The following is a 25,000-nucleotide window of genomic DNA, read 5'->3' as shown; positions in this document are numbered from 1 at the left end:
TATCATCAAGTTGATAAAGAATATCCAAAAGTAGTTTTACAATACAATACACATGAGAAAGAAAGCTTCCAGGTCTATCAATTTCATTGATTGGAATACGCCACAAGTACTTATAAGATTATAAAGCAATTTAGTTTTATAATTTAATAACAATTTTTATTAATAAACTATTATATTAAAAAACAAATATTTTAAACTTTTGGCTTTTTTACCTGGAATAAGTTGGTTTTCTTTTTACTCGAGATTATTCCATTGGAGGATAAGTTAAAATGTAAATTTGATTCAATACAGTCCCCAAGTAGCAAGCTTCGACTGATTTTTAAATTCTAATAAATTTCAATTAAAACTATTAAATCACAAATAAATGACTTGACAGCCATGTTTAAAATTTTAAATTCTTAAACAACTAAAGCATATACAATCAAAACAATCAGACAAAAACCAATCAACCAATAAACTCAAGTAAACCTATCAATTTATCAACTCAATTAATCCAATAAATCTAATTAACCTAGAGTAATTCAAACAATTTATTTTGTTTGAAACACCTTAATTTCAATGAATGCAATGAACAATCTTTTCAGAAAAAATATTTTATATTAAAAAAATACAAAAGTTACCTTAAACTCATTATCAACCATAAAAAAGTATGACATCATATAGCGACTTTTATAATGTTCAGGAAATCTCTGCAAGCAAAAAGCTAAAGCATTTAAACATTTTTGTGCTAATGATATATATTGATATCTTTCTTCTTTATTTTTAAAATTACGTTGCACTAAATTTTTCTTAAAAGTTGAAAGTAAATTGCCAAAACATTTTCCTACTTCAGAACACCTTTCTTTTTCAATTGTTAAAAAGCTTTTTTCTTTCTCAGTACATTCATTTGTTGGGAAACCTTTTTCTTCTGCAGAATCGAAATTTGTTAAGTTGGTATTTGTTAAATGTTTTATTTCATTAGAACCAACACTCGCAGACAAAGAATCTAGATTGATCGAGGGAGTCACTAGTGAGATTGAGGAATGAGATTTTTGATTACTGTCACCAGAAACCTTCTCTACTAAGTCACTTAATAATAGTTTTACAATTGACAAGTCATTTTGTGAGAAGTTATCAATTTGATTGTTTATAGATAAATTTAAAGAATGGTTATTACTAACTATGAAATCAAATTTCTCAGTACAAGTTGAAGAAATTTTACATTTATGCAATAACTCATTACTTTCAGAAATTAAATTACTCTCAATTTTCAGAACAATATCTTGAATAAGCAAACTAACTTCAAAATCAACGTCGTTTAGAAAAGTTTTTTCTGGCTTATTAAAAAAACATGTTTTTGATGATGAATTTTGCAAAAAATTATTCCCTGACAGCTGCAAGATGCTTTGAGTTTTTATAAAATGTTTATTGCTGTCTGCATCAGGAGTGAAAACTAAAGTAAAAACTATACAACAATATAAAAAAAAAATGTCAAACTTTAGAAAATTTTATTTTTGTTTGTTTATTATTTTAATATAATATTTTAAAACTATTTAAAACATGCCATTGTATTTATGAATATCATCATTCATTTCTCGATAAACTGCTTGACAACAAGCCAAATTTAAATGCTTCACCAATATATCATATTCGATATTTACCATGTACATCAACACCTTTAGAATTGATGCATGAATCCGAAAAAACAACTAATAATTTAATAAATATAAAATATTTAATTACAACTTTATTTTGCGAATTTGTCAAGCTTACATAATTTAAACTTAAGTAAGATAAAACAACTCAAGAAGATCAGTATTCAAATTTTCAAATAAAATATGACATTAAATTAAATTTTTATCAAACTATTATCAGCCATTTACTAAACTATAACAAAATACTTTAATATTTTAAACTATTATATAAAGTGAATACCTCAACAACTTCAATAGAGTATTCTGGTGCACCGTGATAAGATATTTTTTTTTGAAATCGACCACCATTTTTATAAAGTTCACGCAGTGACTTTTAAAAAAAAGTAATATTATACTGATTATTTTAATAACTTGATAAAAAAGAAAATTTTTATGTAAAAGCTATTAACGTAATGATTTAAGAAAAAATAAAACATTTAAAAGATATTCAAGACTTTTTCTTCAAATATATAATTTGGGGCCTACTAGTAAGTTTCACATATATCACTTAAAGCCTGGTAGGAAGTTTTGTACATATCATTTGAGGCCTGGTAGTGAGTTTTACACGTATCATTTGAGGCCTAGTAGTAGGTTTCACACATACGATAAATGATAAAATTGAACCTCTATGAAAACACTCCAAAAAATTTTTTGTTATTATTTTACATTTTTAGCCTTAAAAGGTCACTTTTAGCCTTAAAGGGTGATTAAATGAGCTATGAATAATAGCTTGTTTTAATAATAGTTAATTTGATTTTATATTTACTTTTTTAATTAATACATTATTAAAACAATTAATTATATATAAAAAATATTAGGTTAATAAATATAATTAAAAAACCAAACATTATTTGTGAGCTAACATTATAATCTTCTAAGATAACATGACGAAAACTGTGTACTTATTTGTGTTTTTTGCTTTTACCCAAGAGGAAAAAAGCAAGTAGAAAAGTTACTCCTACACAAGAAATTGAACTGAAAGCTCATTTGGTGTCAAGCTATTCACTGCAAGATCCAAGGTTCCTATCTAGGCTTTGTATTGACTGCAAATTGGACTTAATCAAGTTAACAAATAGAGATTCTTCAATCTAACAATAGCAGAGAACTATGATTCAGAGCTGAAAACTAAAACAATGTATTTATAAATAAAATTGTAACTTAAATATATAAATTAAATTTAAATATAAAAAGATTATTTTGTGCACCAATTAAATTACAATAAATACATATATTTCATTTTGGAAATAAAATGGTCAAAGTTAACAATTAATCATATAACCAACACAAAATGATATAGATTATTTAAAAAAAACAAAAACTATTTAACATTTTTTTATTTTCATCAGGTCTATGGAAAGATATAAGTGCCGAATTTATAAAATTGCCAGCTTAAATGGAAGTTATTTGTAGAAGTTATTAGTGGAAGTTATTTGTCAAACCAGAAGAATAAATCTAACAACTCAAGATTGTTTCCCACATGCCTCTGCTCACATTGCTTTGCCAGTATATACAGGAGATCAAACCTCTCCAAAGATAAGTTTAAACAAAGATTGGAAAAGTTAGCTAACATTACAAAACTAATTGATCCTAAACTGACTGAACAGACCAGTTATAAAACTATAAAAACAAAGATAAGTTCAGACAACTTAGACATCTCCACTACATCCCCTAATTGTGGAAAACCTTTGATTCTATTGCTGGAAAAGAAAAAAGAAATAATAGTTAATGAATTTCTGACCGCAGAGGAGGTCTCTATAATACAACAAGAAGCTAGGTTGACTGATCATCAAGTTATTGGTTGGGCTCAGTACTTTCTAGCCGGAAACACTTAGCAATAACTCAAGAAATAAAAACAAATAAATTCCAAATTTTTTATAATGAAATTGATTGTATCATTTAAAATTTTTATTCAGTTTGAACAGATTTCAGAAGGTGCTTAGAAAGTAATCAAATTTATTTTAAGTAGGTCCCATCATGCCTTGGATCTTGTTTGCAGTGACTTTGCTGTCACTGCAAACAAGATCCAAGTTGTCAATGCTGATAACCATTTTTGCTTATTTTTTCTTGACATCTTTCGCTGATTTGTTGCTTTTCAACAAAATTCCTTTTACAATTGCCTAATAACTCTCGATAAAGCGCTGCTCAGGGCAATTTGGAAGATTTGCTTCCTTAGGTATAAATTTGACGCCAATTTGTTGATACCAATCCTACCAATTTCCTGCCTAGACTCTTCTACAGCTTGGGGCCCGGACAACGGGCCACAAGCTGTAGAAGACAAGGACAAAGGCTTTTCCAGCCTGCTAGAAAGCGGCATCTGTTATCCCTATCTTCAAAAATTCTGGAGAGCAATCTGATTCATCTAACTACCGTCCCATTAGTCTTCTTTTTATCATAAGCAAGGTTTTTGAATTTTTAATTAACAAACACTTAATTTCTCATCTTGAATCTAATAACTTTCTGACCATCAGTATGGATTTCGATCTTCTCGTTCTACAGCTGATTTGCTAACAGTAATAACCAATAGGTTTTATCGTGCATTAGATGAAAGTGGAGAGGTTAAGGCCATCGCTCTTGACATTTCAAAAGCTTTTGATAAAGTTTGGCATGCTGGTCTTCTCCATAAGCTTTCTTCTTATGGTGTGTCTGGTAACATCTTCAAGATTATTAAATTCTTCCTTTCCAATCGTAGTATAAAAGTTGTCCTTGATGGATAGCACTTTTCTTCTTATTCTATAACTTCAGGGGTTCCTCAAGGTTCTATCCTCGACCCTATACTCTTTTTAATTTACATTAATGATCTTCCAGATATTCTCACATCTAAGGTGACTTTGTTTGCTGATGATACTACCATTTATTCTTGTCGTGATAAGAAACCAACTCTCTCTGATTGCTTGGAGGGGGCATTTGAGCTTGAAAAGGATCCCACTTCTGCTACAGTTTGGGGCTCACAGTGGCTGGTGAACTTTAATACAGATAAAACTCAATGTTTTTCAGCCAATCATTATCACAATAAGTTAGATCATCCTATATTTCTGAGCGATGATGTACTCGATGAATCATCTACTCTTCATCTTCTAGGATTAACTCTTACTTCCAATCTTTCTTGGAAACCATATATCAAATCAGTTGCAAAATTAGCATCTGCTAAGGTTGCATCTCTTTATCGAGCTTGACACTTTCTTACTCCGGATTCTATTCTTTATCTCTATAAATCTCAAATCCAGCCTTGTATGGAATACTGTTGCCATGGAGCGGATCTTCTAATGATGCCCTATCTCTTTTAGTTAAGGTACAAAATTGCATTGTAAACATAGTTGGACCTGCTTTTGCAGCCAACCTTCAACCATTATCACATCGTCGTAATGTTGCTTCTCTTTCTCTTTTCTACAAATTCTATAATGGGCACAGCTCTAAAGAGCTAGCATCTCTTGTGCCATCTTCTAAAATTCATTCTCGTGTTACTTGTCATTCAATTAAGCTCATCCTTTTTTTGTCAATGTTCCTAAGTGCTCCAAAAATATTTTGTCTAGTTTTTTTCCTTGAACATCAGTTCTTTGGAATTTGCTTCCTTCATCTTGCTTTCCTGATTCATATAATTTGCAATCCTTTAAGTCGTCCGTCAATCGCTATCTTGCTCGACAATCTTCATCTTTTCTCTTATAACTTTAATTATTGGTTGCTTGCAGCCTTGTTAAAAGGAAAGATGTTAAAAAAAAAAAAAAAAAAGACTTAGTCTTCAGAACAAGAGTTAAAAAACTCACATTCAGCATTCTTGGAGGTTTGGGAGCAATACTTAATAATAGACATTTTTTTACTTTGATATATGGACAGCTTCTCTAAGGCTATACTAAACTTTAATACTAATAATATTTAGCAATATAATATGCAATTCTATGTATTTTAAATATTTATATCTATTCAATTGAACTTTTCTGTAAACTATATTTTGCATTACTTTAAAAAAAATTTTAATTGCTTTTTTTATTTGTGCGGGTTTCTAAAAGTTTTCCCAACAAATACTTTTTATTTTTATAACCAATATGTATATGTAAAATAATGACATAAAATATTTTTTGGCCGTTTTCATAGAGGTTCAGCTTCATTCAGGCACACAGTGATTATGGAAGGGTTAAAGTAGTTTTTTACAAACTAATGCCTTTCCTGGCATTGGCCTATTTTGCAGACAAAGACTGAGTTATTTATTTTTGATAAAAAGACTTCCATGTAAGTTTGTAAGCTCCTACAACCCAAAGTTGTACTTCTACTAACTAAGGATTGACCAAAGCTATAGACCTTTACCAGCTCCAAAACTGTTTGAAATTCAAACTGTTCAAAATATAACAATGCTGTTAGGTGAAACTGTTGGATGCTTTGTATTAGGGACTTTCATACGGGGTGGTTTTGGCGTATTAGATTTTGGTACCATCTTTATAGGGGATAAATAAATCAAATGGTTAAAACAAATTATTATATAAACTCTGATAGATAATGGATAATACTTCAAATAAAAAAAAAACGATTTTATAAAATGGCTAAATGACTATGGTTTATCTACAAGTGGCACTTTACATGAGTTACGTATCAGAATAAATAAATTGAAACTCTATCCTCCCCTAACTCAATAACTAAAAAGAAAAACAGAAAGACATTTTGTATTTGTAACTTTCTTGAATCCTTCAAACATCCCACCTTTAAGTGCTCCTTGAAATAATAAAAATTTGTTGTACTCTTCTATAACTCCATTTACATTTAAAAAGTATGCTTTTAATAAAAGAGAAGGCACTTTAGGACAACAACAAAAAGGATATTCTATTTTGACGAGCAAAAAAATTGTGAGTGTTAAAGCTTTAACGAATTTTATTTTACCTAGCACATTATTTGTAAGAGGACTTATAAAAAATATCACGAGAACAAATTCGTCCTGCTGTTGTTTAATGTTATGCTGTTATGTAATGTTATTTAAAAATAACATTCCACAGAAATCCTATTGTGAATGATCAGTTGGTGTGAGTGGGCTTTGTTGCCATGTTCTTGCATTATTGTTATTTCTAAAACACTTTCATAAGATTAAGGAAAAAATATTATTGCTTTCATATACCGAACAACTTCAAAAATGGCATTGTTGGAGTAAAAAGGTTTAATTCTAAAAAAGGTTATATCTGCAAGCGATGAAAACAATAGTATTCAACAACATTTAGAGGAAAAATTACAGAAATAAATATTACCATTCAGAACATGTGCCCTACTGATCTTATTGAATTTCCTATTAAATTATAAGAATTTTGAGCAAAACACAAATTCATGGCCAAAAATAAAAAAAAACTAAATAACTGGTACTTTGTTGATTTTGTAATCAACATTGTTAGATGTATATATGGTAAAAAGAAATTTAAAGGTTTTGAAAATTTCTGTCGTGGTCACCATTATGATAAAAAAGCACTGTTATTTTTTCAAAACTAGTCTTTATCAAATGTTATGCCAAGTAGTTTCTTTACTTTTACAGAAGATGACTCATATGACATTTTGGTAGCTCCAAACTTGTTACTTGAAAAAAAAAAAATTAGAGGAGAAAATTTAAAAGAACTATTGTCAAACTTATCTGAATCACCTGCCTCTTTTTTTCAAACACAACTTCAAATGGTATGTACACAATCAAACTACTGCTTTCTCGTGTCCTATTTTCCTGAATCAAAATCTTCATACTTTCTTATCCAGAAAAACAACATTTTGTGAGATGTAGTAAAATGTTTAGTAGACATTATCCTTTTAAACATAGTGACAGACTGGCCACATAAAGAATACAAATTATTTGCAACTTTAGAAAAGAAAAAACCTTCTTCGAATTCCTTAACTTGAAAGTATTAAACTTCTACGCACCCATATTAACAAATTGGTAAGTAAAATTCCTATAGTAAATTTTAGTACAACATTAAAAAATTAAAAAAGTGTATATATTTTAGTCTTTTGACAAAAAATAGTAGCACTCTATAAATAGTAAGGGGTGTCCACTATGCAAAAAAATTTTAAAACCACTCAAACTGAATTTTTTTTTCCGTTCTAGTGTTTGTGTACAATGTAAAAAATTTTTTACCAAGTTTTAGTTAACTATTCTAAAGCCCTGTCAAAGCCCTTAAATGTCTCAGTCAACAGGTCTCTAGTATTAATAAAAAACAGTTTTTAGAGTTCTACAATGTTGTTTTTATTTTCTTTAAATTTTTTTTTTTTTAAATTAACATTTTTGATTACATGAGATCTAACAAGACATACTTTTGAAAAACTTTTTAAATATTATTAGGGACCTGTTAAATGTTCAAGGGCTTTGAAGTGGCTCTAAAATAGTGATTAAATTTTGGTAAAGTATTCTTTTACATAGTACACAAATACTAAGTGAAAAAAAAAAAAAATTTGGGCGGTTTTAAAAGTTTTTTGCATAGTGAATATCTAATTTTCACATAATGGATATAAAATAGTATAAATTTATTAAGGTGGCACCCCTAGAAAAAAGCTATTTTCTTTTATAGTGATAGAAAATTGTTCTAATATCAATTTTTCAATACTAGAAATAAGTACAAATTTAAAAAGTATAATATTATAACAAAATGGGCATTTTTTAAGGCTGAGTCAACAGGTTTTTACAGTTTCATGAGAAAAATTAGGAAAAACTCGGGACTCAATAATTTTAAAACTTATGTATATAATATGAAATTTAGTACAATGATATAGCACATATATATAAAGGGAATAAACGAAAATTTTTTTCATTTTTATACTTCAAAAGACCCCTCAAATAATATCATTGGAAAGAATATAGAAAAGTATATATATATATACTCAATTTTGATTTTTTTTTTCATGTTTTTTTTCTAGGGGAACCACCTTAATATTTAAAAACTTTGTTTAAAAAAAAAGAGATTTAAAATTATTTCAAGAGTACTTGATAAATCCATTTATAATTTAATTAAATGTTTAATAAATATCTAATTTAAATATTTAATGTATACAATTTATGTATAAAAATATCGTTTGTTAAATATACAACATGTAATTTTTATTAGAAATGCATTAATTCATCTGCTATCTAGTTTATCTATTTAGATTGTTGTGTCACACACAGGGCGGACATCAAGAAGCTTCACCCCCTTTCGCTACAAAAAAAATTATAATGTACAGTTATAATATAAACTAGAAGTATACTATGTTATAGTAGAAGACTTCCATGAAGTGAGTACGCACTAAACCACTATTTTGCCACCCCTCCCCATCCTACTTTTGCATAAAGCAGTTTTTTTAAAGACCCATTCCGCCTCTGTGTATGTACATACAAAATCAAGACCGTCTTGTAAAACTTCAAAGCATTAAAAAATTAAAATTTTATTGTTTGAAGCTCGCTTTCATTCCTCTTAGGAGAGAGAATGTTTAATAATTTTCGGAAATTTTTCCTTTCCACCGCAAGCTTATTAAGTTTATTATTTTTTACTTTTTATCAACAAAAAAATGACATCTCAAAACTAAAATATATTTATATATATATTAAACAATAAAATATAATTTTGTTTAAAAATATCGAATAATCGACCAACTAAATCATTTTAAAAAAATCTATATTCATTAAAAACGCCTAAAAACAACCTATACAAAGTTGCCATTTTGTTTATTTATCCCCTATGAAAAAGTCATGCTCTGAAACCACACTCTGTGAAAGTCCGTAATTAAACAGCTGGAATGTATAAAATTTATATAAAATATAAAAAATAGAATTTAAGTTAAATACATCAAATAATAAGAAATCTCTTTATACAATATGCAGTATGTTTATTTTTAAGGTTACGGATTATATTTATATGCTTTGTTCATGTGTAACCTTTTGTTAATCAATTTATAAATTTCATCTTTTTATTTTTATTTAAATGTAATCATGTTTTATTAAACTCATGTTTTAATTAAACTTTAAGTAAATAAAAAAAAAAATTTAAATGTTGAACATATATTGGCTATAACTGATTGGTGATCTAAGTAAATAACTACTAGAATACATAATATAACCTAAACAATAAGACTTTACTAAGGAACAGTGTATGCATCTATACAATAACTATACAATATTTGAAAATTTGAATCAAGTCAAAATAAACTTTTTTTATGAACAGGTTATATATTGAAATTAGGTCATATATTGCCTAAATATTCAGAAATAAAAATTATTAAACTCACCTATTCTGCAGATATAAATTTATTAATAGATTTATATATGTATATATTATACTTTTAGACGTGAATAAGTATGATCTTACCACAATATAAATCAAAGCTTCACTTATATCAAAATTATAAATTGAAATATTGAAATAAATTAAAAAACTAATAAATAAAAAAGACAAATAATAAATTAAAAAAAAATTTAATGTATATTGATCTTTAATTAAAACTTAGTGAAGAAAAAAAAGAAGCCAAAAATTATTCTATGTAGTACTTATAAAAATTTTCTCCAATAATTTGTTGTTCTATTTCTAAAAATTATTCACTAGTTCTTCAAATGTCGATCTGTATTTAATAACATAAATTTTAAAAAAGGTTGAATATAATGATTAATATTTAATTAAACAACAAAAAATCTATAAAAAAATGAGAGCTGAAAGAGCAACAACAATAAATAAAAAAGATAATGTGCTAAACCAACATAGAAATAAGTACCATTAATTCTGTTTGTCCAAATGTAACACATTAGATATTAAGCTTGTTTAGTAGTGTTCAAAAATTTTTAAAGGCTTTGTTGAGCAAAAACACGTAAAAACACTTGGGCTATTTATTTAAGTGAGCTTGTTCAAGTAGCCCTTGCACTTTAAAACTACAACAGCATTATCGCTGCTAGAGGTGATTGAGTTAAATTGTTAGATTGGAATATTGAATTGAAGATTTTCTAAAATTCAAATCTATGGGAGTTTTTGTCCAAATTGTATGGTTCTAAGTTACCAATGATATTTCCTTTGAACAAAGTGTATGTAGATTTTTTTCAAGCTTAAAATGTTCAAAAAACTGTCTTCAAAATTAGTTTAAAATACATTAAAAGACTTTCTGATGATTGCAGTAGAAAAAAGAAAAGCCTAAAAGTTAGAGTTATATTTATAACAATTATTACTATTTTAGTTTGTTTCAACAAATTTCTTTAGATAACTCAAACTTTCTATATGCGACATAAAGAAATCAAAATAACTTACTTGAATTTTTTTAAAGAAGTCATTACATATAAAACATAAATAACAGTAGCCTAATATTTTTTTTTAGATCTTATAGAATAGAACAGATTGTTATCAGGCATAAAATACAGCTGTAATATTTAAAAAGCAATTATTATATATAGTTTTAGTTTTAATGAATTTCTTTCATAAATTTGTTGAAATTTTAAAAGACCACTAACTTTTAGACGCAACTTTATTACCAAATAATAAGGAAGTCATTGTGTTGCTAAACTTTTTTGAATTTTATCTTTTGAGTGTACAGCATGAATACAATACGAAACTTCTTTCACAGATATATTATTCACATTTTTATTAGTATAATGGTGTATATTTAATGTTTATACTTTAACATTGAATAAAGAAAAATATTTTTGACTCTTTAATTTATATTTTAGTTAAAGTTTGACTTTAACCAGAATTTGCTTTAGTTAAGCATTCATTAGGTTGAAACATTTTCTTTGGCTCCTTGGAGGTTTGAGTTATCAGGAGTTAACTATAGTTCTTAGATGTGAAGTAGACAAAAAATATAAAAAACTTTTTAGATAGAAAAAAATGGTATATGAGGAAGCAGAAAAGAAGGAAGGAGGGTGGAGCAGAAAGAGAGAAAAGAAGATGAGATGATGATAATTTAACTTCAAGTATCATAAAAACGCTGCATAAAATTTATTGCTACTGACACCGTGATTATGTCACACACACACTTTAGAAACCTGATCCAAGGAGTGACACTAAATGTTCATAATAGTTTTAAAAAACATTAGTAATGCTTACATTAATAACACAGATCAACAAAAAAATTTTTTTTTCCTGGTGCCGAGCAAACAATTTGTTTTTTGTATCGCATTTCTCATTTTGATTTCAAATATGCAACTCTTTTTTTACCATCAGGTCAAGTTGTAAAGATATTTAGGTTCAAATCCTAAGTATTTAGGGTAAAGTCCCTAATATTGTCGAAAAAAAAGTTATTCAAAAGTATGTCAACCTGGGTCTCAAAAGAAGCGTATTTTCATAGAGATTTTAAAAATGTTATTCATTTGTAATAAAAATAAGTATTTTGTGTATTTTTGGTGAATAACATTCTGATGACTTTTTTTTAAGAGTCTTTAGCATTTTTTCACATAATTTTTTTGTCAATAAATTTTAAGGAAAAATATTTATGTTTTCTAAAATCTCTATGAAAATACGCTTCTTTTGAGACCCAGGTTGACATACTTTTGAATAACTTTTTTTTCTGACAATATTAGGGACTTTACCCTAAATACTTAAGATTTGAACCTAAATATCTTTACAACTTGACCTGATGGTAAAAAAAGAGTTACATATTTGAAATCAAAACGAGAAATGCTATACAAAAAAAAAATTGTTTGCTCGGCACCAGAAAATTTTTTTTTTTTGTTGACCTGTGTAATTAATGTTAAATTAATAATAATAGTTAACAAAAAACAGCAATATTAGTGTAAAAAGAATTAAGCAAAAAAGAACAATTAGCAATAGCAATGTTATTCATATAAATACTTAATAATTTGGAACAAAGAAAGAAACAAAATAACAACAGTAACAAAAATAAAAAATAAGCACATTTACAGTGGAGTGCAAAAGTTTCCGGTCAGTGAAAGTTTTTACTCTAACTTATTTTTAAAAAAGTCAAATGGTTTCAGATGTTAGGAGACAAAATAATATATCAAAAAAATATTATTTATGTTTGTGAATATATTTATTACTATAACTGTTATATTTACATGTTCAAAAGTTTCTGGCCGATTTGTGTTATTAGAAAAATTATTGATCCCCATGTTCTATAATAAAATAAAATTATACTTTTATATAATTTTATATTATAATAAAATTATACTTTTATATAATATTATGTACCCATACCCTTTACAGTGATAAAAAATGCACAACAATGTGGTATTGATTCAATTAAATAATTAATACAAACAGTTGGAAATTTATCCCATTCTTCCTTCAATGATTTGAATAATGCTCTATTTGAACATGAATGCTTTTGACCTTGATGATCTAGCGGTTTTCATAAGTGTTCCATTCAGTTTAATTTAGCTAAAGGACATTTTAAAACTCTCACATTTGAAGCTGAAAACCACTGTTTTAACAACTTGGATGTGTGTTTAGGGTCATTATCTTGCTAAAATATACAATTTTGTGGCATTGCTTCTTCAACATATAATAACAAATTATTTTCTAAAATTTCTTTGTAAATAGAAGCATTCATACGTGCATTGGTTGAGATCAATGAACCGACTCTTTGCACAGACAAAATTCCCCAAACCATTACATCTCCTCCAATTGGATGTCCTACATGTAGTCTACAATCACTTCCAAGATTAAATTTAGATTCGTCTGAGAAAACTACTTTTTTCCATTTTTGATTGCCTAATTTAGATAATCTTTGGCAAATTGTGGCCAGCCTTTTTATTATTTTTACTAATAAATGTAGTAGGTGCAGTAAGTGAAGTTGTAAGGCAAAGTTGTAAGGTAAATAAAAAAAAGTAAATTGTAAGGCAAAGTTATAAGATTTAGCAGAGGTTGTTAGGTGGGATTAGAAACAAACTTATACTTCTGACTATAACCAAAACAGTTTTTTATTCTCGTAAATCTTATTCTTATTGCATTACAGATAAATTTTTTCTTACCTATATCTTAGTAGGGTCACCAGATGTCTGGCTTTTATGAAGGAGAACACAGTAAAAAAAATTTAATTTTACAGGTTTGGCACTGTATTCTCCTCCATAAAAGGTGTATTTTATTTATTCATTTCTATTTTCTAATTAACTAATTTTATTTTTTCATATTAATTTCTTACTTAATTTTATTTCTTCTTATCTTAATTGCTTTATTTTTTTTTTTCTTATCTATTTCCTAATTACTTCTGCTCAACCAATACATATGGGTACTGCATGGGATTTATGTGGTTACCTGGTATGGAACCTGTATGGAAAAGTCATAAAGTACTATTATTTGATAATGAGGCAGACCTAAAAAAAGGTATTATTAAAAATATATTACTTAAAAAAAAAAGTTTTTTTTAATTTTACAATTATTGTGGTAGTGGTGTAGTGGTAGAGCGCTCAGTTCATAAGTGAGAACTTCTGAGTTCGATCCCCACTTCATAAGTGAGAGGTTGGAATTCTCTTTATGTATATATATGAAAGACTAAAATAAATGTTTAAATAAGATAATGTCATTTGTTGACTTAAGTCTATATATATGAATGTGTGTATTTCAGTTTATATTTTTCTTTATAAAATAAATAATTTATATGTATAATTTATCTGAGGAAAAAAATTTAAGAAAAAAAAAATTATACATAAAGACTAATCAGAAAACCAGATTTTCAGATGAGTCTTTATTGATGCCCTATTTTGGCAGATCTACAATGCAAATTCTATAAATTATTAATTTTTAATAACTTTTAATATTACTATTATTATTATGCATTTTCATTCTAAATTTATTATTAATAATTTGTATACATTTTTATAATCGATTAAAAAATTCAAAGATTTAGATTAAAAAATTAAAAATGAATCCAATAATGACGAACGAAACAAATTAAAGAGGTTTATATATTTTCCAGAAATTGCAATTGACTTTTTAAAAATATATTACTTTACAAAAGTCATTTTGTATTGCTCTTTTTGACTTTTTCAAAGTTTATAACATGAAAAAAAAAATATTTTTTTTCATGTTAGTTTTTAACAAATATTACATCTTGTACTCTTACATAAACATCCTTAATTTAGTTTAAGATAAGTAAAATATTTATATTTTATAGTTCATCAAATAAAGAAGATAGGAGCTATTTTTTATATTTTACTTGAAATACAATTTTAGGCCCATCTACTTTTATTATACTTTTGTTTTTGTTTCTAAAAATACCTTTTTTTTATAATGGTAATTCACAAGGCTATTTAATTGTGGCTATACTAACAGATATTGTTCGATATCACAATAAATTTAAATAAGATATTATAAGATATCACTATAAATTGAAAATTACTTTAAGATTTTAATTACCTATTTGGAGTATGACTTATCTATAAGATTATTATCAGAGTAAAAAATTATTATAGTTTTAGTATTAGTAATTATACCATTTTCATGAATCAAACTTTATTAATTTCTTAAATCACTATTAATTTTTCACTATTAAGTTTTCATAATTAATGTTATATATTTTTAAAAATTTAAACATAATTTTATTTTTATTTTGTATTGTTTTGTCTTAGTCTTATCATTATCAATTTCATGCCTATTTTTGTAATTATTATATGAATAATTAATAATTCAAAAAAACTTTATTTTGTACTGTAGTTTGGTTATGCTCATAACAACTTGTCTTTTTAACTTTTTTTAAACAAACTTGCAAAACAGTCTGTCTCTATATTTTATTGTTAAGCTTAATTTTAATACTATTAACAATGATCATTTTGGCTAGTTAGATTAGCTTTAAAATCAACTTAATTGGCTAGCCTACTTACAGTAACAGTTCTACAGCTTTTAATGAGCAATGATAAGCTTGAAAAACCTGTTCTACTTAACGGCAAGCTTGCTCACTGATTCAATCTAACAGGACAGAGAGGAAAGAAACCATTCAAAACACATTATTTTTAAATGTTTTTTTTTAGTAAGTCAAACAATGTATTAAAAAATATGCCTGGTTTGATATTTTTGCTTTATTTGCATTCAGTGTTGTTTTATTGCAGCCATAATTGCAGTGAGATTATCCACACTTTTTAATATACACATTTATACATAATAAACCCATTCATAAACGGCACAAGTACATAAATGAAAAAAAAAAAGTATTCATATTCAAATGCATATTATAAGTATATCATATACTAGAAAATGAGAAAATAGAAAACATATAGAATTGGGAACAATTAGAACAAAACATAGGAACTGAAAGAGCAAAAATGAAAAACATCTGAGACCCAGATGTTTTTCATTTTTGCTCTTACAGTTCATATGTTTTGCTGGATCTCAGATGTTTTTCATTTTTGAAAAACATCTGAGACCCAGCAGGTAGCTCTTATGGCGTGAATACAAAGCCCTCAGACAACTTCTTATAGGATTCCAGTATAGGTCCAATATCCAAGCCTGTATTTTTCTTTTGCAGGATCCATCTATGTTGGTTTATTTGGTTTATTTTATTTTTTCTTATCTATTCCTTAATTTTTTTTTCTCATTTATTTCTTAATTACTTTATTTTATTTATTTTTTAATTACTTCATTTTATTTTGTTTATTATTTTAACTAAAAAAAATCTATTAAAAAAAATATTTATTTTACTTTTATTTTTGTTAAACAAACATTAATTTTTTTTACTTTTAAACAAAAAACAAATTTAAGAAGCAGACAATTTGCTATTATATTATAGTTATAGACAAATTGCTTTTTAATTATTTTTCTTTAAATAATTTATGTTAAGATACATTTAAATGATAAATAAAAAACATGCATAAAGAATATAAAATTATTTCAGCAATATTAAGCTATTTTAATAAAAATACTTTAAAAAAAAAAAAAAAAATTCAAATATTATCTTTGGCTATTTAAGGAAGCCCGCAAAATACAGGTTGGCATTTGACAATGCTGATGTAAAAGCTGATCTATCTTTGCTTTACTATGGCAACTGTCGACCTGAATCTCTAAAAGTGTTGGCAAGCAAAAAAAACTAATATGTATATATGTACTATATGTAAAAAATATGTATGTATATATTAGGGTGTTTCATATTTTATCAATTTTTGAAATTAAACTCGCGAATCGATTTATAAATTGACCATTTATATGAAAATAAGTTTGAACAAAAAAAAGTATGTTTGTACAATTTTTAGGGTCCCTGCCAGTTCGATTTTGAGCAAAAATGTTGGGTGTTTTAAACGCCTGGCGGGGACCTTAAAATTTATCCTATAAAATTTTTTATTCTTTTAAATAATATATGTTGGATTGGATATTAATTACATAAAAGGAGCATGTTGAAAAAATTAAGATACGCCTCCGAGTTATTAATATTTACAAAAACCTATTTTATAACTCGGTGGCGTATTTTATAACTCGGAGGCGTATTTTATAACTCGGAGGCGTATCTTAATTTTTTCAACATGCTCCTTTTATGTAATTAATATCCAATCCAACATATATTATTTAAAAGAATAAAAAATTTTATAGGATAAATTTTAAGGTCCCCGCCAGGCGTTTAAAACACCCAACATTTTTGCCCAAAATCGAACTGGCGGGGACCCTAAAAATTGTACAAACATACTTTTTTTTGTTCAAACTTATTTTCATATAAATGGTCAATTTATAAATCGATTCGCGAGTTTAATTTCAAAAATTGATAAAATATGAAACACCCTAGTATATATGTACTATATGTAACTAATATGTAATATGTATGTATATATGTACTATATGTAAAAAACATGTAATATTCATTCAATATGAGTTCATAATTTATTTATTTCAATTTTTTTTAATCAAGTTAAAAATGTTTTATTTAAAACAAAAATTTTTTCTTTTTTTTTCATTTTATCCAAAACTCATTATAACAAGTAAGCAAGGTCATTAAATCATTCAAAAGTTTTTAAAAATTGCTTTTCAAAAGCTCACACTTTTTTACTCAAAATTTTAGTCCGTTTATTATGTTATAAGGTTTTAAAATCGATTTAGAGCTTTTAAAAAAATGTAACAATAAAAATAAAGGCTTTGCTAAATTAGCAACAGAAACATTTGTACATGAAACATCAGTCATAAAAAAGAATAACTTTTCAAACTATATTTTACATTCCTCATTAGCATTTGAGGAATACTTTAAATTCCAACAAAAAAAGTACAGCAGATTCCCCCTTTGTTTATACAAAGGAAATTCTTATTCTTTGTGGAGATAACAATAACTCTCTAAAAAATCTCTGTGGAGGTAACTGGTAGTTAACTATAAACAAAATTCTTGTCTAGTGCTGATAAACTAAATTTGCATTTCTAAACGACTTTCTTTCTATGATCAATCTAAAAAAACCAGTGAAAATGTATTAAACTATAAATTTTTTTTTTGCTAAAAAACAAAGTTGAAACTAAAAAATCACTCATTCATAAATTTGCTAAATACTTGCATAAAGTTTAACTGCTACATTCTTTTAAACATTTTTGTTTAAAGCTCTTATAACGCAAAACTTTTATAACCTAATAATCATTAACACTTTTGTAACAGGATATAAAAAATCAAAAGCAAAGCTTTGCCAACAGGATGTCGGTATTGCAACCTGACGTCTATTTTGCAGGCTGGTAAAGTTTTATTACCTTATTTAATATAACTAAATAAAAATTGTAAAAAAAGTTGTAAAAAGTAAAAAAAAATATATTTATAACTTAATCTAATAGGTAAAGCTAACCTTTTGATAAAATTCCAAATACTGATCAGGTGATTGCTTTAACTTTTCTGATGCTTTTCCTAACATATAGTAATGAAGCCACTGTTCATTTTCACAACCATTTGCTTTCTGTAGGGCTTCATTAAAACATTTAAAAGAAAGATTTAACATGTCGCTTTTCATTTTTAAATAATATTCATTTGTTGGTAAATCATGTTTCCCTTCTTGAGTTACCTATTTATAAAGATTTATAAGACTTGAGTTTCTTATTTAAAAAAAAACTTATTTTTAAAGATTTATACTTAACTTATATGCATATATATGACTTTACAAAATTCATATACAATTATTAAAATATTTTTACTACTGTGTTTAACAAGGGGTTTGATTGCATTAATGATATTAGGATTTGGGCAGGCCGCATCAATGTATAGAAATAATCCATTATGGAAAAAAAAAAAAAAAATTGTGTTTTTCAATGTACTTCTTCTATTTAAAAAATATAGATCATGCCTAGTTAAGGTTATATCAAAAATTGAAGTGAAAAGAACTTCAAATACAGTAAACAGCTGGCACAAATAAAATAGCTCAATATGCAACAACAAAAAATATTTATAAAAGCTTTATTAATGTAAATGGGTTGTAGTAAGACCACCAAATGTATGTACATATAAAGGAAAGCAGGTGGGGTGGGGGTAGGGTATAGGGGGCGAGGGATTACAAAAATGTACAAAATGCAATAGGGGGGGGGGGGGTGAGGGGGTTAAAATCTGGAGATTTTTGCGTATGTAATATATAGATGGTCCCTAACTATTCTCATTTTTTGCAAAATCAGTAAAAATCTGCTCAATTTTTAAAAAAGCTTAACACAAAAATTAGGGTTTAGGCTTCATGAAAAAAGCATTTTTAAGGAGCTGTTTCATAAAATCTAAAGGTTATCTTTACTGTAAAACATGTTAAAAAATGAAACTTTAATCATCCTACCTCTTTTAGACGTTTAGATGCATATGAATTTAACATATAAGCTGTTTGCCCATACTATACAAAAAATACAAAATACTATACTATACAAAAGAACTATACAAAAATACTATACAAAAATACTATACAAAAATACTATACAAAAATACTATACAAAAATACTATACAAAAATACTATACAAAAATGCATACAAATACAAAAATATGTATTACAAAAATACATATTAAAAATTTTACATATAAAAGACAAGGTTTAATAAGCTGATTGTTTAAAGTTGTATAAAATGTTTTATAAAACATAGATTCTTAAATTACAGATATTTAAAAAAAGCCTAACTACATAGAAGTTGATTGGTGGTACAACAATATATACAAACCTCTTCCAGAATAACACACTTTTCATTATTAATTGATACTGCTTTTTCAAAGCATCTAAACAAAGTGCAAACTTGATTACAATGTAGATTACTAAATTAAATTTTTTGAACACTTAGCAAAACAAATGATTTAATTAAAAAAAATAAAAAAATCCTACAAGTTATATAAAATTATTCACATGATGCGTTTCAGTTACCATATAGCATATTCAATATTACCATAGCACTTCTAATATATTCAATATAACTAAATTGCATGTAATATATAACTATAAAATTTGTAATATTTATTTTAATGCAAATAAATGCATTTATATTAATTTCATAATATAATATACCATAATATCATTTATTTCTTTATTCCAATGCAAATGAAATATATATATATATATATATATAAATTTAAATAGCAGGTAATAAAAAACAAAACAAAAAGTTAATTAAATAAACATTAAAAAATGTGAAATCTTGCATCTTAAAGCAATATTTGATTTATGCAATATTTGAATTATTTAACCACTTGAAATGGGCTCAAAAATTTTCTTGAAAAAATAAAAAAATAATAATAATTTTGTATAATTATTATTATTTTTTTATATTTTAAAACAAAAGAATGTATCAAAAAAATCTGTGCACAACAATAAATAGTGTCTATGCAGTTGCCTCACTTGCACTAATTGTCTAATTCAGAGGGCTGAGTCCCACTAACCTAAAGCTGTAACAAAGGGTTCCTTGTTAGGCTATTAACAATGCACACTAAAAATACCAACAGAAACATCACTCATGCGCAACATGGCATTGTTAATACTCTTATATTTTACAGTTGTTGATGAAACCTTCAAGGACAACTTCAAGAGTGCTGGAAATCTTACTATCTTACTCAAAACAGCAAGACATGGGGCAGGTTGTACTAGATTACATGTAACCAGTTGTAGGGTGATCAAATGATTATAAAGTAGATACAAGAAGTTTTTATGTAAGCAATACTCTAATACATTGTAGATTGAGTATTAATATGTAAAGAGTTTGAGAAAAAAGGTAATTGTAAGTTTGGAAAGAATATAATACCATTCTTACATGACGCAAAAAGCTATTTATAATTTAACTAATGAATACAATTAAAGTTGCAACTCTGTGGATTTATATAATAGTTTTTTATATGAATGTGTCCTGAAGTCTTGGGATTAAAGTTTATTTTAATCTCAGGACTTCAAGACACAATCATATAAAAAACTATTATTTAAAAAACTTTTAAATTACATGGAAATTGGTCACTGTGTGTTTTCCATTTTTAAACAGCATTTTATTAGAATTTTCACCAAGTGTCTCACATATTGGCATCCACACATTGGCGATGTGAAAAAAGTTTTTTTAAAAAGCTTTCATTTGTTTGAAATACTTAAGGTTTTTCAAAAGATAAAAAAATAAAAAGTCAAGAAAATTAGAAACAATTGAAGACATGGGTGCAAAAATACCATTTTCACAAATTAAGAGTAGAAAGAAAAAACAAAATAATTTTCAAAATTTTCCAACTTATTGCATAGGCTTAGTATAGTATAGTAGCTTTGTATAAAACTTTTGTTCACTTCAAATTTTGTATTTGTATCATATTACTAACAATAATATAGAAAAAATAAACTCATAGAGTTATATTATTTTTGCACCTGACAAAATTAAACTTTTTATCATTAAGATCCAATAAAACAAGACTTGAAATGACAAAAACACATCAAATAAGTTTCATAAATGCTATATTTATTTATGTTAAATTTTAGAATAGCAGGCATGGTGCAGTGGATAGCATCCGTGGCACAGTGGTAACGCACTTGCCTCAGAAACAAAGGATCCAATGTTCAAAACACACCTATGGGCAAGTTTTGTACAAGTAACAAAGTAATTAAATTTTCAAACTGCGTACTGTATTTTATTATGTTAAATCACAATAAAAAACTGTATGTTAGTCTGTGAAGCTACCCTCAGAATTTGGATCATCTTGTTCTGCATCTTGGCAATTCAAAATGTAGTAAAACCACTAGCAGTTTGGTTAAACTTACTTCTCTGCAAGTTCTTTTGCTTGTAAATACTTTGGACACTTTGCTGGTATAGCTCCTGAATAAAGTTAAACATCATTATTTGGTAAAGTCAGACAGACTCCACATTTTTGAAGGACATAATCTTCTTTCAAAATACTGCTACCCAAACTGCTGCATTGCACATAATTTTTTGAGTTTTAAATTTAAATTTTTTGAGTATTACATGGTAAGATGAGGTTAAAAACCTTAAAGTTTATTCTTTGGGTTTATTAGTAACCTTTTTCTTGAACTAAGGAGAGAAATGGCTAAAGTTCAAGAACAGCTTTTGGTTTACTGGCACAACAGTAAATTTGTGAAATGTGTTTTTAACTAGAGAATTCCATTCTTTTGGTAAAAATAATCTTCCTCTCTTTCTCTTTTCCTTCTTGATCAAACCAAAACTTTGGTTCTGGATATTGATGTATTATATTGGTAAATTTTCCAGTATAAGCTAAAGTGTATATTAAAGTGTAATTTTCCAGTATGAGCTAAAGTGTATAGGTAGTGAGAAAAAGCTTGATTTTTATTTTGTGAACAACAGTTATTTGAATACAGATAGAGCTTTTTGGATGATGCAGCAAGAAATTTTTAAATAAAAAAATCAAGGAAGCTCATTACATCATTTTATCCTTTTTTGGCAATCATTTCATCATACATAAAGAAATAAGACTTTTCAGAAATGCAAATATAAAAAAATTATATTCCCAAAGCTGGTATTTGAAAAAAAACATCACCATTAGTCAAGAGAGGGAAAGGCATGTTTTGCTGATAATCAAATGTTATCAACTAGAAGAAACAGGCTTATATTTCATGTATATCTTTCTTCAGCAATAAGTTTCTCCAATCGCTCACCAGTCTGGCAGATATCAACAAAATAATCATATGTAACTATTGACTTTATAGTACCTTTCTTATTTTCCAAACTGTTATAAATACCAGGCTAGTATATTTTCAGATAGAGTTTGTGCATTTTTTGCATATTCAACTCAGGAGAAAAATACCATTTATTTTGATTTTTAGATCTGCTGTAATGGGATGTTCACTTTGAAAAAGACTTGATGCAAACATCTATATGGCATACAATCTTCAGGTATCATGTTGGGACAGTTTTTGTGTTTGCCCCGCATGTCTCTTAGAGCAGGAACATCTTTTTGCAACTTCTTGAAAAAATGTTCAAACATTTTTCCACTTAAACTATACAATGAACAAAAAGCTATTTTACATACCTTCATTGTTGCTTTTCCCACTTTTATTGTATATAAACAAGAACATGAATGCTTTAAGCCATCACAAGACTAAGCTTTCAACTGCTTTCATTTGAACTTTTCTTCTAATAAATTTCATTTACAGTATTTGTAAAAATATTTTGTTTTTCTTTATCACCAATATTGTTAAAAGTCTCTATTCTTGGAAATTTCATTAATACAATTTGTCCTGCAATTGCAGGGTTTTCCAATTTTACTTTCTCGTTTAACAGTTTCTGTTTTATTCTCAAACCCCATGTAAGTCTTTCCTTCAGTTTTTTTTTTTTTTGCAACATTTATTTTCCAGAGATTAGGATTTTTGATTTGTTTTCTAGTAACTTTTTTTTATACTTCAGATTTTTTTTATATTTTCAGAAGTAATTTCTTGAGTTAGAAACCTCTGCACTAGCATTAAAGAAAGAAATGCTATTTATATTAGGCCCGCTGTTTTTGAGGGCAAAATCAGTAATATTATCTGAATCCTTAAATATACTGCCGCATTCATTGGAAAAAGTCATATTTTTAAGTTCTTTTAAGTACATTACTTGAAAATAAAAATAACATTATACTAAAATACAGTATATGACAGGAAGAAGCTAAAAATATCTTGTATGTTTTTCAGAAGTAAAAAATATCTTGTATGTTTTTCAAAAGTAAACTTAATCAAAATAAACATTTAATCAAAAGATTTGGCACTACTTAATATGACATAAATACGAAAAATATCTGGTGCATAAATGAGGTAACTCCAGAGTTAGCTCATTTTTGTACCAAATGAATGTAGGTAATACATATTTTTTTACTAAATCGTGTGATTAATAACACAAGGAGTGTTTGAATCCAATTCATTTTTTACTTACTGATAGAACTTTCTATATATCCATTAAAACCTGAAAATTGATAAAAAGTGGAGTTACATCATTTTGCACCCATTCAATCATAGGAAATGCTGCATCTAAAGTTGAACAAAAAAGTTCAACTTCAGATTCAGACTCATAAGCTGTTAACGATGAAACAAGATTTAAAGCATCAAGTCTTTTGAGTAACTCAATAATTAATTTGCGATATTTTATTAAAGACAGAACTGATACTAGCTCTATTTTAGATTCTGATGGAAAGCTGGTTCTAGCATTGTGCAGTTGCAAGAGGATCACATATCTGTGTTTACAATTACATGTAATACACTTTTGTTGTATTCAAAGAATAAAAGAATGCAACTATTACATCTTGAAGTTTTTTTTACCACAAAAGTAGTAACAATATTAATTGTAAATAAACTAGCATCTCTGTGTTACCACAACACAGGCCTTAACTGTTGCTTTTACTGGGATTAGTGCATCAATGGCAAAGTAAGTGTTAAATCATTGTCCCGCTCAAACACAAAACCGTTTCTAAATCTAAATTTACAAGAGAAGGATGTCAAATTTTGCTTTAAAATGTTTATATATGGATTGGCTTTCATAGTTAATTTAATGAGAGCCAAGCCATTGATCCACACACCATGATATTTTCATCATGTTTTATTGTTTCTCTAATGAAACTTAATTTGTATGTCTCGCTTTGTTTCCACAAGACTTTTTGTTGATCATCTATTGAGATTAGATTAAACTTGAATTTATCACTCCAAATGACTTTCTTTTAGCACTTTATGGGCATGTCCACATATTTCTTTGCAAACAATAATCTTCTTTTCATATGTTTTAGAGTCATATTTCTATTTTTGTGACACAACCTACATTGAAATTCTCACTATTAGATTCTATTTTGGATAGTTTGCTGAAACTTTGATTTTGTCATTTGAAAATTTTTTGGCAAACTTTTTTTTAGCAGCTTCAAATCTGTTTTGCTTTAATATTTTTCACTAATCAAGTCCATGTTCTGCAAGCTTTTATTCAATAGCTCAGCTCTCTCTATATAAAAAATATCTATTTGAGATAAAAATTGAAAGAAATAGAATAAATGTGACTGAGCACAAATAAACTTTAGAAATAAATTGTAAAATAAAATATTTGAAAATGAA

General features: G+C 26.8%; 1 protein-coding gene across 3 annotated transcripts in view; it reads right to left on the bottom strand.

Moving 5' to 3' along the window:
• Window positions 1-25,000, bottom strand: part of LOC100202535 (calcineurin-binding protein cabin-1) — a 114,728-nt gene that overhangs the window by 6,944 nt on the left and 82,784 nt on the right. For 2 of the 3 annotated variants that reach the window (XM_065791088.1, XM_065791089.1), the window contains 8 exons: window positions 19,665-19,719; window positions 19,291-19,344; window positions 18,328-18,540; window positions 1,915-2,004; window positions 1,544-1,688; window positions 621-1,432; window positions 213-326; window positions 1-109 (listed from right to left, as the gene is read on the bottom strand). The exon at window positions 1-109 is cut by the window's left edge and continues 55 nt beyond it. In XM_065791088.1, coding sequence (XP_065647160.1) covers window positions 1-109; window positions 213-326; window positions 621-1,432; window positions 1,544-1,688; window positions 1,915-2,004; window positions 18,328-18,540; window positions 19,291-19,344; window positions 19,665-19,719 — 1,592 coding nt within the window. Of the gene's footprint in view, window positions 110-212; window positions 327-620; window positions 1,433-1,543; window positions 1,689-1,914; window positions 2,005-17,703; window positions 17,945-18,327; window positions 18,541-19,290; window positions 19,345-19,664; window positions 19,720-25,000 lie in introns of those variants that run through there. The other variant, XM_065791090.1, reaches the window with a different exon arrangement.

This window comes from Hydra vulgaris, chromosome 02, assembly GCF_038396675.1.
Source record: "Hydra vulgaris chromosome 02, alternate assembly HydraT2T_AEP".
NCBI classification, from domain to species: Eukaryota; Metazoa; Cnidaria; class Hydrozoa; order Anthoathecata; family Hydridae; genus Hydra; species Hydra vulgaris.
The sequence above is the reverse complement of the archived record's forward strand: the minus strand, read 5'-3'. Positions and strand labels throughout refer to the sequence as shown.